The sequence below is a fragment of the Terrapene carolina genome, unplaced genomic scaffold, assembly GCF_002925995.2.
Source record: "Terrapene carolina triunguis isolate 2854851 unplaced genomic scaffold, T_m_triunguis-2.0 Scaffold714, whole genome shotgun sequence".
In the NCBI taxonomy this organism is placed as follows: domain Eukaryota; kingdom Metazoa; phylum Chordata; order Testudines; family Emydidae; genus Terrapene; species Terrapene triunguis.
Window position 1 is genome coordinate 19,666,130 of NW_020665065.1, and position 14,903 is coordinate 19,681,032.

A 14,903-nucleotide genomic window follows, 5' to 3' on the forward strand; every position below is an offset into this window, starting at 1 on the left:
ACACACACACACACACACACACACACACACACACACACACACACACACAGAGTATATGTTTTAAACAAACCATTTAATACTGGTACACAGCGATGATGATTATGAAGCTTGGTTGAGGTGGAGGAGTCAGAGGGTGGGATATTTCCAGGGAATGCCTTACTGCTAAATGATGAACTAGCAATTGGTTGAGCCCTCAAGGGTTAACTCTCACACTGTACTGTACAAGACAGCAGGAAAGGAGGGGGGGCAGACAGAGACAGAGACACACACCCTGTGTGTGTGTGTGTGTGTGAGAGAGAGAGATGTGCATTTCCCCTTTAAGTATGAAGAGTGGGGTCAGAAGTACACTGCCTTGTTAATTAGATCAGCAAGCTGAGACCGGACCGCAGCTGCTGCTGCCTGGAAGCTCCCTCTGTGGTGTGTCCTCCCTGCTGGAGAGCTGCAATTGCTAGCCTGCTGGCAGCTGCTGCACAGGGAACTTAGGGGTGCGGGGAGCTGATGGGGGGCTGTTGGTCCACCCTGGTTCCAAGCCCCCACCAGCTAACTCCACCGGGCTGCTCTCCCTGCAAGCAGTGGACAAAGCAGGCGGCTGCCAAACAACGTTAGAAGGGAGCATTTCACAACTTTAAATGAGCATGTTCCCTAATTGATCAGCAATGTAACAACGAAACAACGTTAACCGGGATGACTTTAAGTGAGGAGTTACTGCATTCACCTAAGAGTTGCTGAGCCTCTGCAAATCCCATTGACTGTTTTAAGTGATTACGATGTAATAAATCGAAACAGGGAGATTGACTTGCAGTTGTACTATTCAGCCACTGGATGTCTGTGTAGTACGTTGAAAGTCCCAGACAGACAGGGGTATCTGAAGCTGCTGAGGGAGCCGTGTTCTCTGATAAAGGCAGTGCTGCCAGCCCATCACAAGTTATGAGATTGAGATTAAAAAAAAAAAAGTTTAGGTTCCTTTTCTTTGCCTTTTGGGTTTTGAGCTTTTTGGGGTCACACCTTCAAGCTTTTCTCTGCAACCAGAACTAGAAACGTCGTCTTTTTTTTTTAATGAAAGCTGAGATCCACAGAATCACAGGACTCCCGGATCTTGGGCTTTAAGAAAAACTCCAGATATTATGAGACTCAGGATGAAAATTGCAAGAGCTGGCTGCACGGTAAATGGTGGTTCAAGGAGATCTGTGACTCTACAGCTTATGACTCAGACCACGCTGCCTTCCTTCTGCTGGTATAGGAAAAGGGTTGGGGGAAGGAGAAGGGAACTGGCAAAGCTACCGACTGCTTTAGATGGAAACCCAACTACTTAGATACTGTCCTTTTGTACGACTTTACCCTCCAAACAAAAGTGATAGCCAACTCTCCCTTCAGTGACTGAATACATAGTAGGCTACTCCCCAAAGGGAGCTTACCAAAAACCATGGGCTCAAGGTCCAAACGTAAGTGCTACAGGTAGGCACCTAAATCTATAGTTAGGCACCCACATAAATGGCCTGATTTTCAGAGGTGCTGAGCACGTGCAGTTCCCACTAAAGTAAAGGATGACTAAGTCAGAAGCTGGATATACCACCCAATTCTGTTTCCTAGCTACAAAGGGAAACAGGGAAAGACATTCAGGTGGAAGGCTTACAAACCACCCTAAACTCATCAGCGCAGAACTGCAAGTCATCAGGAATTAAGGACCCAAGATCCAAGCTGTCAGGTGAAGGGATTCTGGATATGAGGATGGGGATTTGGACTATTGGAAAAATAAATCTAGACACCGCCCACAGGTCCTAGCAGCACCGCTCCTGATGGACCCAGGATGGAGTTATCATGATGATCCTGGGCTTTGTCTTATTCTAAAGCTCAGAAGATTGATAGGAACAGGGCAAGGTGTGAAACAGCCGCCTGCCCCCACAGAAGCGAGAAGCATCCACCAGTAACTCTTGATCTCTGCGTACCCTGGAGCAGAACACAGGGTATTTTGAGCTGCAATGAGATCTCTGGATGACTCCACCTGAGACACAATGGCATTGGCACTGTCTTCTTGAGAGACCTCTCATGCTGGTCCCGGGGCTGGCCACCAAAAGGTCTTCTTGGCTTCTAGATGAAGAGCCAAGGAAATGGCTTGGTTTTTGAACAGCCCTATAGCCGGAAGGCCTGGGAGTTAATTGAAATTCAGCACCAACAGTAGCACTCACTGAGAACAGCACCCAGCTTTGCTATAGAGGAGGTAGGTTTGGATTTGACAGTTATCCATGCTTGACAAATCAGGTTCTGAGCAGTCATCAGATTGAGGAGGTTTGCAGCAGGGCTGGGAGCACAGGCCAGATCTCTGATGTGATGGAGCCATGTCTTTATCCACTGTGCCTCACTAAAAACAGGGTTCCAAATCCATGCACAGGTTCCACCACCTGTAAAATGGGGCTGCTTTGAAAGCTGCCAATGAGTAAGTGCTACAAAAGGGCAAAGTATTATTTTTAGGCCATTTTACAGATAGGAAAGCTCAAAGGCTCAACGACTTGCCTGCCCAGCACTGTGGTGGGTCAGACAGAATCTTACAAGCCCAAGTACCTTGTTTCTGATTCGAGGTCTCCCACTTATCAGCTCTGTGACGTAAGTCACCTACCCTTCATGTTCTCCTTCATTGATTTTTTCCTTGCAGATGCCCACTTACGGAGTCACATGTCTGGTCTTGCGAGTACCTAGAATGTTCCACGACAGTTTGGTCGCTAAGGAGTACGTGCCCTTTATGTCTGGGCCCAGCATTCTATATCAAATGCCTAACGGGACACCCCTAATACTCCACTTTCTCTTCTAGTGCCAGCAGTCCTGGAATGTGCTTCTTTTCCCTTCCTAACATCATCTCCTACTTGGTTGGGGGAGTTGCCATCGTACTGAGATTAGTCAGTCAGCAGTTGGAGTATCATCCCTAGTTCCTTAATCAGAACCCATGAGAAAAGACTGAGAAGAACAGAGGAAGGTGTATGGGACACAAGGATCTATACCAACAAGAACAAGTTAACAGCAAGAAACTCCTCTTCTTGGAGTATTACCTTTCTGCACGAAGATTAGCAGGTGGTAAGGTGCCTCAGATTTGTGACGTGACATGAGTTTAAACTGGATGTTATAGATTGAGTTGGAATTTCATAAGGTTATGTAATTAATGTGTCTTATTAGCATTTTTGTACCAGATATGGTTATCTTACATTTTGTGAAGCACCAAGAGTTCCCAGAGGATGGTATTGGGCAGTTGCTCTTCTCCTGCATGGTGTCATGCGGTTCTGGTCTGATGCTCTTCTTGTTCAACATGTGTATGGGGCAGTTGGGGGCGAGCGAGGAAACATGACTCATTATGATGATAACCAGCTGCATATTTCGATCTCTTTGCCTCTGTGGGTTGTGGTGGGTTGATTTACCCAGTATCTAAATGGAGACTGGGGCCTGGATGAGGGCTAGGCTGGCTGACACTCAGTCCATTTCAAATTGAGATAATGTCTAGAGATTGGGAGAAAGACTCAGATGAAAGAACAGAAATGATTCCAGTATCTCCAAGGGACTGGGAGCTCCCAATATTTGTTTCTAAGTTTTGCAAGATGGGGGTCTTGTGGAAACCTATTTGCAGCAGTTCCCAAGAATATTTCTTACCATCTACCCTTGGCAAGGAGGCTGTGTCTGTTTCTTTCAGATGTGGGACCTCACCTTGGTCCACCCATTCCTCTAGGCAAGATGACTATAATGTACTCTACCTGGGACTACACCTTCAGACCATGTAGAAATTGCATCTAGAGCACAGTGGGGCAACTTGTGTACTAAATGGTGTTTCACCCAGAGCACACATTTCTGAGTGCGGCTTCATGTTGTTTTTGGCTTAGAAATCCCTAAATGATCCAAGTCTTCTCGGCTTGAGCAACTGCCTCCCTCCTGATGCGACACCCCGGCAGTTGTGAGCTCATGCTGTCAGCCTCTGGGAGGACCTGGGAAGGGCTTGTGCCACGGTGTTCTTGGTGAGGGGTCCTGATCTCCAGAACTCATGTCCCTACATGGGTTGAGCCAAGCTACAATCTGGTGACCTAAAGGACATGCTATAAAACTCACTTGTTCTCCAAGGCTTTTCTTGGGATGGTGAGAAGAATGGGAGGAGACATTGATGGCTTCACTTCATTGCTATGGTTACAATCGCACCTACGTTAAGGCCAGAGCCATGTGATGGGGCCTTGCTGTAACTGAGAATATGGCCCCAAGAGTTCAAGGTAGGTGCACGCAGAATCAAAATAAAATCAAACATTCCTAGAAACAGAAGTGTTGGGGTCTTAGGATCCAAGGACATTCTGAGTGATATCGCATGGCAGTGAGAGTGAATCTAAATGTCCTTGGATTCAAGATACAGGAACCCAGAGTAGTTTTTCAGAAGCCTCAGGAGGGCCATAGGCTCCCTGTTCAAATAATGGAAGAGGGAAAAGGCGGAAGAGAAAAGCCTAGTCAGACCTGGAGAAAACACTACCTGCACCTGCAATGCTCGATTGCAAGGCCCTGACAGTGCCAAGCCAGCCCCAGAGCCAGGCCTCACTTAAGCCTTATTGACACGAGTGAACTATTACTGCTGCTTCTTGAGCCCATGAGGCTGAGGTTTCCTCTGACTTCTCTAGACTGCAAGGCAGATCTCAGACTTGAGGAACTCTCCTTAGATCTGAACTGGGGACCATTCATTGACTGTGGCCAAGGTAGCTGGAAAGTCTTTAGAGGATAACTTAGCCAGACCCTCGATGTTAGATTCGACCAATGGAGCCTCAAGAGCTTATTCTAAAAGGAAGAGCTGGAGACGGCTTCCTCTGGCTTTGCAGGCCTGAAGAATGAAGGCTGCACAAATCAAACACAACCTCAGGGAATGCCCCTGACAGACAAGTAAGGGATGGAACATGCTGATCTGGGTCCATATAAAGGGCAGCACTTAAAGCCAATCTTCTTACTGGTTCTAGCCATTGGAGAATATCAACATCCCAGTGATGAGTCTGAACGCACCCGGAAATGGAGGCAAAACCCTGCAATAAACAGCAATAACTGACCCTAGCTGCTATCCAGACGGTTCCAGACTTGCACACCGCAGTAGGTGGCTCTATACAGGAGAACAAGATGACGACATGTGGAGGAACCAGGTGTGCTATACCTAGACTGTAGGTGCAGAAGTCTGCCCCTCTTGGAGCTAATGGCTCAGAACTTTGAGCTCTGGAGCCCCCCCACCTGCCTTGTACTAGGAGCGTGGGCTTGCTCATACTTGCTAGTGAGGATCTGCTGCAGCAATCGGGGGACCTTTTTTAAAAAAAACAGTCACAAAATTCAAAAACAGCTGGGCAGGTTTTCTTGCAAATTTACTGAAAAAACTGTCTTTGGGCTGAGACGAAGTATGACAAATTTCAGAGCCAAAGAAAAACTGCTGAGGAAGTAATCAATGTCTAAAGTCAGCTTCCTAATGGGACAGCAACCTCAGCCTTCGGTATCACTGACAGCTCTGGTTATAATTTCCTTTGGCATTATATTTAGCCCCCCCCTTAAATATCTGTTCACAGCAGATGCATATCCTCTGATCATGAGCATCTGCTGGCTAACACATAGAGTGGATTCTACTATCTGGATATCTCTAACTCCATTAGAACTGGAGGAACCAGGGCTGGATCTACTCAGCGAGTGTCCAGTTGCTCTAAAACGTAGGCACCGCCCTCCTATATTCATTACCCCTTACTTCTGAAGTACCTCTAAAGTGGGGCCATCTCAGAGGTCAGAGAGTTGCAGCACTCCCATTCCACTGCCGCCTTTGCTTTCCTCACACACTGGCTCTCCTGCACTAATTCTGCAGCATCGCTTTTAGCCCGCCTCCTGCTCTCACACCCATGCCTGCCTCTCCACTCCCCCCAACCCTGCCATCCCACATGCCAGTCCTCTGTCCACCGGCACAACACAGCTGCAGCCCCTCCCTGAGGCAGGTCAGCACGGCTGCTACTACTGAGACATGCCAGATGTCCAGTTACACACCCCACTATTACTGCGACTACTTGACTCTCCTCACTGGCTTTCCAAAAAGACAATCCCCAAACCTGATGCACCCTTGGCTCAGGCCATCTGAGCAGTAACACAGCCCCAGAAGGAAACAGTTACCAAAGGAACCCCTGCCCGATTCCCAATGATTCAGAAGCTAATTTCTTTGTCAGTGATTCTGCCGTTTTTCAGTATTACTGGAAGCCATTTTAAATGGCCTCTGACTGTGAGAAAGACGACACTGCCGTGTGCATAGGAATCCTTACTTCCAAAACACGAGTGTCATTAATTAACTGTTTGATTTTTCCATCTCTTCTCCCAGATTTCTGGGTTTGGTGGATGTTGCTAGTTGTATATCTACTGAACCAAACAGCACAGCAACATGCAGTGTTGTACAAAATATTGTTTGATTTGATTTGTCATTGTACACCTCTACCCCGATATAACGCTGTCCTCGGGAGCCAAAAAATCTTAACGCATTATAGGTGAAACCGCGTTATATCGAACTTGCTTTGATCTGCCGGAGTGCGCAGCCCCGCCCCCTCCCCCCCCCGCAGCGCTGCTTTACCGCGTTATATTCAAATTCGTGTTATATCGGGTCGCGTTATATCGGGGTAGAGGTGTATAGAGCCAAAAGGAGATAAAAGTTAAAAAGAAATATCTGGTGCTCTTTAATTCTGACTTACTTTCCTGTGAAGTCCTTCGATCTCACCCTCAAGATGTTCTCTCTCTTCTCTGGTTTGGTTCTGAGTCTCTCCCAGAATCGATTCTAACTCTTCATTACGTTCAACCAAATCCTCGTGTTCCCGCTGCAGCTTCTGTAGCTTGTGCAGGAGCTGAAAATTCCTGCCCTCGATGTCGTCTATTACCTTTCGGCACCTAGACACCAATGACAAAGGATCACTGGTGCTATAATTGCTAAATTAACGTATAATCACACAACCAAAGCCATTACAATCCTTCATCCACCTGGCAGAGGCCAGCCACTGGATGGGGGTTTGGGGAGAGGACACAGGAAAGCACACAGGATCTCCAGAAGTATTTTATAAACTCCAGAGATGAGCCATGTCTGTCCTAGGTGATTGCAGGTTTGGACTCAGGTAACCTGGGACTCTGATAACCCCATTGCAGTCTCATCCCCAACATGACCCACCTTAGCCATCCCCTGCTGCACCTCAGCCCCATCCCCTGCTTGGCTACTCACACAGAGCCCTCTGTACTGGTGGGGGTGGCAAGGACCCACTGGCCAGGTGGGGGCAGCAGTGGCAGCAGCAGGCCATTCAGCTGCCCAAAGAGTGATGGAGACAAGCCAGGACCCTCCTTTCCCTGATGCATCCAAAGAGGAGCAGACGAGGTGGGACAGGCAGCAGGCCCCCCTCCTCTCTTAGCAGCTGCGGTGGCAGGGTCGGGAGAAATGAAGCTTTGACCCTCTAGAACAGTGCTTCTCAAAGCTGGTCCGCCGCTTGTGCAGGGAAAGCCCCTGGTGGGCCGGGCCAGTTTGTTTACCTGCCGCGTCCGCAGGTTCGGCCGATCGCGGCTCCCACTGGCAGTTCACCGCTCCAGGCCAATGGGGGCTGCAGGAAGGGCAGCCAGCACATCCCTCGGCCTGTGCCGCTTCCCGCAGCCCCCATTGGCCTAGAGGGGGGAACCGCGGCCAGTGGGAGCCACAATCGGCCAAACCTGCGGATGCGGCAGGTAAACAAACTGGCCCGGACTGCCAATGGCTTTCCCTGAACAAGCGGCTGCCCGACTTTGAGAAGTACTGCTCCAGAAGACCCCAGTCTGGGGGTCAGGGCCGGCTTCAAGCACCAGCGTTCGAAGCAGGTGCTTGGGGCAGCAATCTGCAAGGGGTGGCTGTCCGTGTGTTTTTGGCGCCCCAAGCAGCGCGCCGAATTGCCGCCGCGGACGGCGGGGGCAGTCCATGTGCCGTTAGGGCGGCACGTGTGTTTCCGCGGCAGCTTCTATGTTCAGCTGCCTGAGGCGGCAATTCGGCGGCTTCTGTCTTCTGGCTGAAGACAGAAGCTGCCGCCCAATTGCCGCCGCTGCGGAAACGCGCGTGCCGCCCTAAGGGCACATGGACTGTCCCCGCCGTCCATGGCGACAATTCAGCGCGCTGCTTGGGGCGGCAAAAACAGTAGAGCCGGCCCTGCTGGGGGTTTAACTTAAAAAGCAAAAGGCCTTGCTAGGAGTTTGCAACACAATATGGTAGCAAACAAATAAACGACAAGAAAGCAGCATGACTTTGGGATGCAGAAGGAAAATGTAGGCTGGATATCAGGGAAAACCCTCCTAACAGCCAAATGTATCAGACTATCGAGTCATTTTCCAAAGGATGTGCTGCAAGCCCCATTGCTTAAGAAATGTAACATGAGGCTGGAGAAAGCCATGGAGAACATGTTGGAGGGAAATCTCCTGCAACCCTGGGGGCTAGGGGCCAGCTGAGAGCTTTATTACCTCCAGTGTTTATGATTTATGAACAAATGAACAAAGCTAACATTAAAAGGTCTTTTAAAGCACTCAGTAAATGCTCCCACACCAGTGACATTAACATTGCAAGAAGGGAAATCTGCCCCTGGGAAAACAAGTGGGTTCTTGGACTGGGCTATATGGAAGCGACTGAGGAAGGACAATAGGAGGTAACAACTGAAAGGACAATTCTCATTGTCAAGATGGAAATTTTGAAGCGAACATGAATCAGATTCACTTGTGTTTTCAGTTTGAATTTGGTTAAAACTACAATGACTGAGCCATTCCCCTGGGCTTTCCGCATCATTCACCTTTTATGAACAGTCTCGTTATTCTGCTCTCTTCTTTCCTGACCTGAGTCAGTGTTGTCTATAGCACACTCTTCTTCAAACCTCGCTGGATCCTTTTTATCCTGCATCTAAAGAATATATTTAAAGTCAGCAGAGATTTAAGAAAAACATAAAAGAGAAATCTTGGAAATGGCTGAACCCAAGAGCATCCTAATGTATGTAACTTATATACATTAGAGAGGAAGCAGAATCCCACTAGGAGTGTAATGGAGCCAATCAGTTTACACTACTTGAGATTTGTTCTTAACTTTAAATGCATTCCTAAGCCCCATATGTCCTGAAGTCATATGTCTCCATATCACCGAGAGACTCTCACATTCTAGAACGGAAATACACAAAATTTGCCTAATTAGAATGAGAGCACAGTTGTGCTATATTCTTATTCGTGTTTTATGACTTAAGAGAAGAATAAATTTTAAACAATTTCTCAAACAGAAACCTGAAAATCAGCTGTTGAAAATACCTGCAGTGAGCAACATGCATTTTCTTCTGTTTCATCCATTCCAGGCAATACAAGTCCCGGTTTCTCATTCTTTTGATACTCACAAATCTCTTCTTTGAGCTTTTCAACCTTTAAAGGCAAAAACAGGCCCTTGTATTTTCATGGTACCTTTGTCTGGCCATCTGAAGCCACTTTACCATTCGCAGCAAATCAGGAAAAGGAGAACAGCCCAAATAATTATCCATAACAAGGGTCTGAAAAGCACATTATGCAAAATTAAGAACACTGTTTTAATCAAAAATATTCTAAGCTAATACCACACCAATTGAAATAAATAGTCCAAAATCTTCAACATACAAGTAAAAATGTTTTCTCAAATTCCTAGGAAATCATGACAGCAATTCTCACTGCAGCAGGTTGAAGATTAAATCAAAATAGTGGATAAGAGGTGGAGCAACAAGGCACACTGGGGACCAGGGGACCTGGCAGACTGAGGGGGTGTGCGGCAGTAGCAGTTATCTGGTTCTAGGGAGCGCAACTCAGATTCTTTAGCAATGGGCTGGTTGATCCTGGTATGTTGAGAGAAAATGGCCAACTTTTATTATCTGTCCCACTGGTGTCCTCTGAGGCCCTTTTTCAGGGGCCTAATGGAGCAACTGGAAGAAGTGACCCAAACCTTCAGCTCATACTGCTTAATGAACAGCAGGAAAGCCACCATCTGTGATTTAGGCCTGGATTTGGTTCCAAGCCTTGCACTAATTCATAGAGTTTTAAGACCAGAAGGGATCTCACAGGCCAGAGAATTTCACCCAGTCATTCCTGCATCATGCCCATATCTTGCGATTGAGCCAGAGCATATTTTGTAGAATGTGTTCCCAAGATCTGGTTGAACAGCTAGATATTTGCTTCAATGTGATCTAAGGGAGAGGGATATAACTGTGCTCTTTGCAGGTTACCTCAAAAGGTAGGAGATGCCACACCAAGGATGGATTCATTTGAATGTGTCCATCTGGCATGTGAGTTTCAGCATAAAATTGATCTAGGAATTCTGGTAGTACACAAACAATCCTGCTATTCTGCACAATTCCTATCTGAGCCTAAGGAGCTATTTTCCTGTTAATACATAATAAAATATAATAAATAATAATAATAGTGGGAACAGACCAGTGTCCAACAACAGCAGCTCTTGCACAGGATGGTGAGTCCCATGCGGGGGATGGCCCATGGGCACCTGGTCTAGAACTATGTAAAATGGGCCCCGCAGATGACCCAGACGTGTTCCTCTGCATGTTCGAGCGGATAACCATTGGGTTTGGATGGGATAGGGCAACCTGGGTCCTGACGCTCGCTCCCTACCTCACCGGAGAAGTTCAAGTGGCCTACATGGCCCTGAGCGAAGCACAGGCCAGGAACTATGACGCGATTAAGGAGGCCGTCCTGGATTGGGTGGGGCTGTTTTCCGAGAAGTACCGACAGTTCTGTTCGGCAAGGTGGACGGGGGGGGGGGGCGGGGTTGCGGCCCCTACTGCAACTTGAGACCATTGCTTCTTGTTCTGTTCAGAGAGTGGAAGGAGAGGGGTAGCTCTCCCCTCCTGGGTGGAAGAAGAGAAGCCCTTAAGGCTGGAACCCCCAGTGATATGTGGTGAGAGGTGGTGGGTTTGTACTGTATAAATAAACCGCACCGGTGACTGCTGAGCCAGAAGGTCTCTGAGTGATTTTTGGAACAGAGCAGAGGTGGGACCAAGGGGGGCCCTGCTATGCCCTGTTACACTCCCCCACGACAAAATGCCAGGCAGATCGCTCCTCGGCCTCGTGGGTACTACCTGCCCTTCATATCCAACTTTGCTACCATTGTGATGCCCATGACAGACCTGGTAAAGATCACCAGCCCAAGGAAGGTCCCATGGTCAGTGGCTTGTGAGGGCCTTGCAGGAGCTAAAGGAGCAACTGAGCCGAGAATCTGTGCTCATCCACTCTGACTTCACCAAGAAGTTTACACTCCAAACAGAGGCCTCCAAAGTGGGTCTGGGCACAGTGCTATCCAAAGACACTGATGGGGAAGAATATCCCCATAGTGTCCCTCAGCAGGAAGTTGTTCCCATGAGAAACCACCTACTCGGTTATTGAGAAGGAGGCCCTAGCAGTGAAATGGGCTGTGGAGGCTTTAAGAATTACTAGTTGGGGAATGCCTGTCAGCTAGTGACTGACCATGTGCCGCTATGGTGGCTGGACACCATGACAAATACCAACTTTCACTCTATGCATCCGAAGAAGTGAGGTTTTTACTCACGAAAGCTTATGCCCAAATAAATCTGTTAGTCTTTAAGGTGCCACCAGACTCCTTGTTGTTTGTGTAGATACAGACTAACACGGCTACCCCCTGATACTTGACACCAACTGCAGTGGTACCTCTCCTTGCAGCCGTACAGCTTAGAAATCTTTCACTGAACAGGGAAGGATCACAAAAACACCAATTTTTTCTTGAGAGATGGGGGGGGGGGGGTCCAAGAACCACAGAACCATGTATAAACCCCTCACTGGACAGGAAGGGGTTAAGGAGCAAGTCTGGTCTCAGGAGGTTCCGCCTTTCCACCCGTGCCAAGCATGCTCAGATTGGAGGTGGGGTTTAAAAGGCAGCCAAACAGCTCAGTCAGGACTGGCAGGCCAGGGGAAAAGATGTGCTCTGGGAGCTCCAGGGGAGACATGGCTGGATCTGACACCAAGCCAAGGAACAAGGAGCTGCAGCACCGGACGCTGGGACCAGATCAGGAAGCCCGGAAGGCAGTGCTCCCCAGGGATGGCTGGCGGCCAGCTGGGATGTAAAAGGAGGTAGGAAGTGACCCAGGGAAGCTCTCTGGAGACTGATGCAAGAAACCATGGGGTGAGCAAAGCCAAACCAGCCTCCCAGGGCCCTAGGTCGGAACCCTGCGGAGTGGGAGGGCCCAGGTTCCCCTCCCCCACTGAGAACTGAACCCACTAGGTGGGGCTGCCGCCCGTGAACTGAATCCACTAGGTGGGGTTGCTGCCTTCAAGAGCGACCCCCACTAGGTGAGATTTCCGCCAGAGGTGAACCATTGGGTGTAACTGCTGCCTTGGAATCTAACCGCTAGGCGGGAGACACTGCTTCCTGCTGATAGGGCCTCACAGGATCAGTCCCAACACTATTCAATATCTTTATGAATGACCCCAAAGAAAATATAAAATCAATGCTGATAACATTTGCTCGTTATTCGGGTGGTAAATAATGCTAAGGACAGGCCTGGATCACATGGCAAAGGGGCACAATAACACGACATGCATGTTAAGGTCCCAGTTCAGTCAAGCACTGAAGCACATCCTTAAACTTAAGCACATGAGCAATGCCATCCCCACTCAGCAAAGCATATAAGCATGGGCCTAAAGGTAAGTTTAGGCTTAGCCCCCGTTGCAGTCAATAGGAGAGGGATGGGATTTCAGTGCTTCATTTTCGGGTGCCCAACCTGAGTCACTCCAGCTCCACTAATTTCGTTTGGAGCTCTGGGTGCTCAATGTTTCCAGCAGGCCTGAGGCTCATGGTCACAGGCCATAGAAATTTGTTTACAGAAACACCCAGAGTCTGAACGTTTCTGGTTGTTCAGATTTCTTCAGTGGACACTAACCAGGAAACGGGAGAACTCTGACTCTGGGCGAGATTAACGAGGCCGGGGCACAGCAGCAGGAAAGGCTAGATGGGATGGGGTGACTGAATAAACGCCAAGGCCTGGCCAGCTCGGTGCTACGGCAGACTGAGAGTGAATTACACGCCAAATAAGGTGGAGACAGAGACTTACCAGTTCTAGGAACACTTTTCTCTCAGAGTCAAGCGATCGGACCCGACTGCGCAATGCTAGAATTTCCTTGTCCAGTCTGTTGTTGTGTTCCATGGCCTTCTGCAGCTCAGTCCTATCTAAACTCCAGCAAGTGACAGGAAAACACTTAGACAACACATGGCCAGGTGGCAGTGGATTCAAGGCTGCCCTATCCCTGGCCCTTGCTGTGCATCTGAGCTCAGGGTTTGGCACAGGAGGGCATCACATGAGTATGGACCCCTGGAATATACTAACTTTGGGTGTGTGATGCTGTCCTGTAGTGGCTGGTTCACAAAGCATAAGGGAGCCATTAATCAGGTCAAGGAGCTCTCTTTATCTTAGCTCAAATGGCAGAGGCTTCTGATTTTGGAGCTTTAGGATCAGGGTTCCAGTCCAAGATCTGCTAGTGTGTGGTTTATTATGGAAGCATGTTCACCTTTCCTTAGTCAGGGCTGAGCTTGATCTCACTGGTAGCACAACACAAAATCTAAATGTTTTCAACTCTTTAAGGACAGGTCTCAGTGACAACCAGAACATATTCTGAAAATACTGAGTAAACTGAGCAACTACTTTTTTAGATTTAAAACTGACTCCTTTTAGAAATTTCTGCCAAGTGTCTAATATTAATCTGTGCACTTCTATCCACCCAGCAAAATCACAATACACCTACCAATTTGAAACCCAGGTAGATTTGGAGATTGGTGTATGCAAGGGGCCATTTTTCTTAAAAGGCAAGAACAGTAAAATGTCTAGGAAATAGCCATAGTTTGAAAATTAGACGTGGTTATCCCCTAGTGAAGCTGTGAGAATATTCCATTCTCTGGAACTAGCTGGACTACTTTTTAAACCCAGAAAGAAATGCCAAGGTGTATGAATGAAGGTCCCCCATGGTTGCAGAAGTCAGGGTAGGGGGGCAGCCTGGTGTGTTTGCAGGGAGTAGTCTGGGGTAGAGGGGGTGGGAGAGTTGGCATCACTTTGGAGTTGTGGATATTTAGCCTATACTCCTGACCTTGTGGGGGTGCAGAATTCATATGGCCGGCATATTTCTGTGCACCGCGCACCGAAAAATGCAAAAGAAATCAGCAGGGGGACACTCGCCTCTTCCCTGGCAGCCCAGGTAGCGCATCTGTTCCAGCGTGCCTGGAGCAGCTTCAGAGACACAAATCACTGGGGGGGAGGGGGGCTGGGCATATGTGCCTGCAGGGGAGACGTTTATCACCATCGGGGGCAGGGCTGGGCGTGGGTGCCTGCCAACAAGCGAGAGAAACTCTGTCCCTCTTGCTTGTTACTGCAGTCTGCCGGGGGCATGGAGGATAGGTCTTTTTATTATGCACGAGGAAGGCTCTGCCTCGGAGGCAGAAATGTAGCAGCCTGCCTGCGTAGTAGCATTGTTAATGTTCCTATTGTTAGTTAACTGTTCCCATTGTCAGTCAGTTCCTCCAGGGGCACAAAACCTGTAAAAGTTTTAAGGCCCCTACATTGCCAGTGATGTCAAGCCTTATAAATGACACTAAGGGAATCAGCTAGGAAGATCTATTCGCTTTCTCACTTTTTTCCTGTGCCAAAGTGGCACAATGGGGTACAGCTCAGGATTTATTTTACTTACCCATTATAAAAAAAAATACTTTGAGGGCAAATAAAACAGACCAAGCCGTTAATAAAATGTCAGGACAATCAGAAGCAAACACTTCCCAAAGTACCCAGCCAGGTCCAGGACAATGATTAGCAAAACCGTATGACTTTCATGTGTGAAAGTCACAGCAATTAAAAATGACATTCTACTTCTTTTTTTTTTTTTTT

General features: G+C 48.2%; 1 protein-coding gene across 1 annotated transcript in view; it reads right to left on the minus strand.

Moving 5' to 3' along the window:
* CCDC30 (coiled-coil domain containing 30) overlaps nucleotides 1–14,903 on the minus strand; it is a 117,271-nt gene that overhangs the window by 46,995 nt on the left and 55,373 nt on the right. Inside the window, exons 8-11 of the mRNA XM_026660120.1 lie at nucleotides 13,086–13,201; nucleotides 9,298–9,405; nucleotides 8,796–8,902; nucleotides 6,705–6,897 (exon numbers count right to left, since the gene is read on the minus strand). Of these exons, the coding sequence (XP_026515905.1) occupies nucleotides 6,705–6,897; nucleotides 8,796–8,902; nucleotides 9,298–9,405; nucleotides 13,086–13,201 (524 nt within the window). The remainder of the gene's footprint in view (nucleotides 1–6,704; nucleotides 6,898–8,795; nucleotides 8,903–9,297; nucleotides 9,406–13,085; nucleotides 13,202–14,903) is intronic.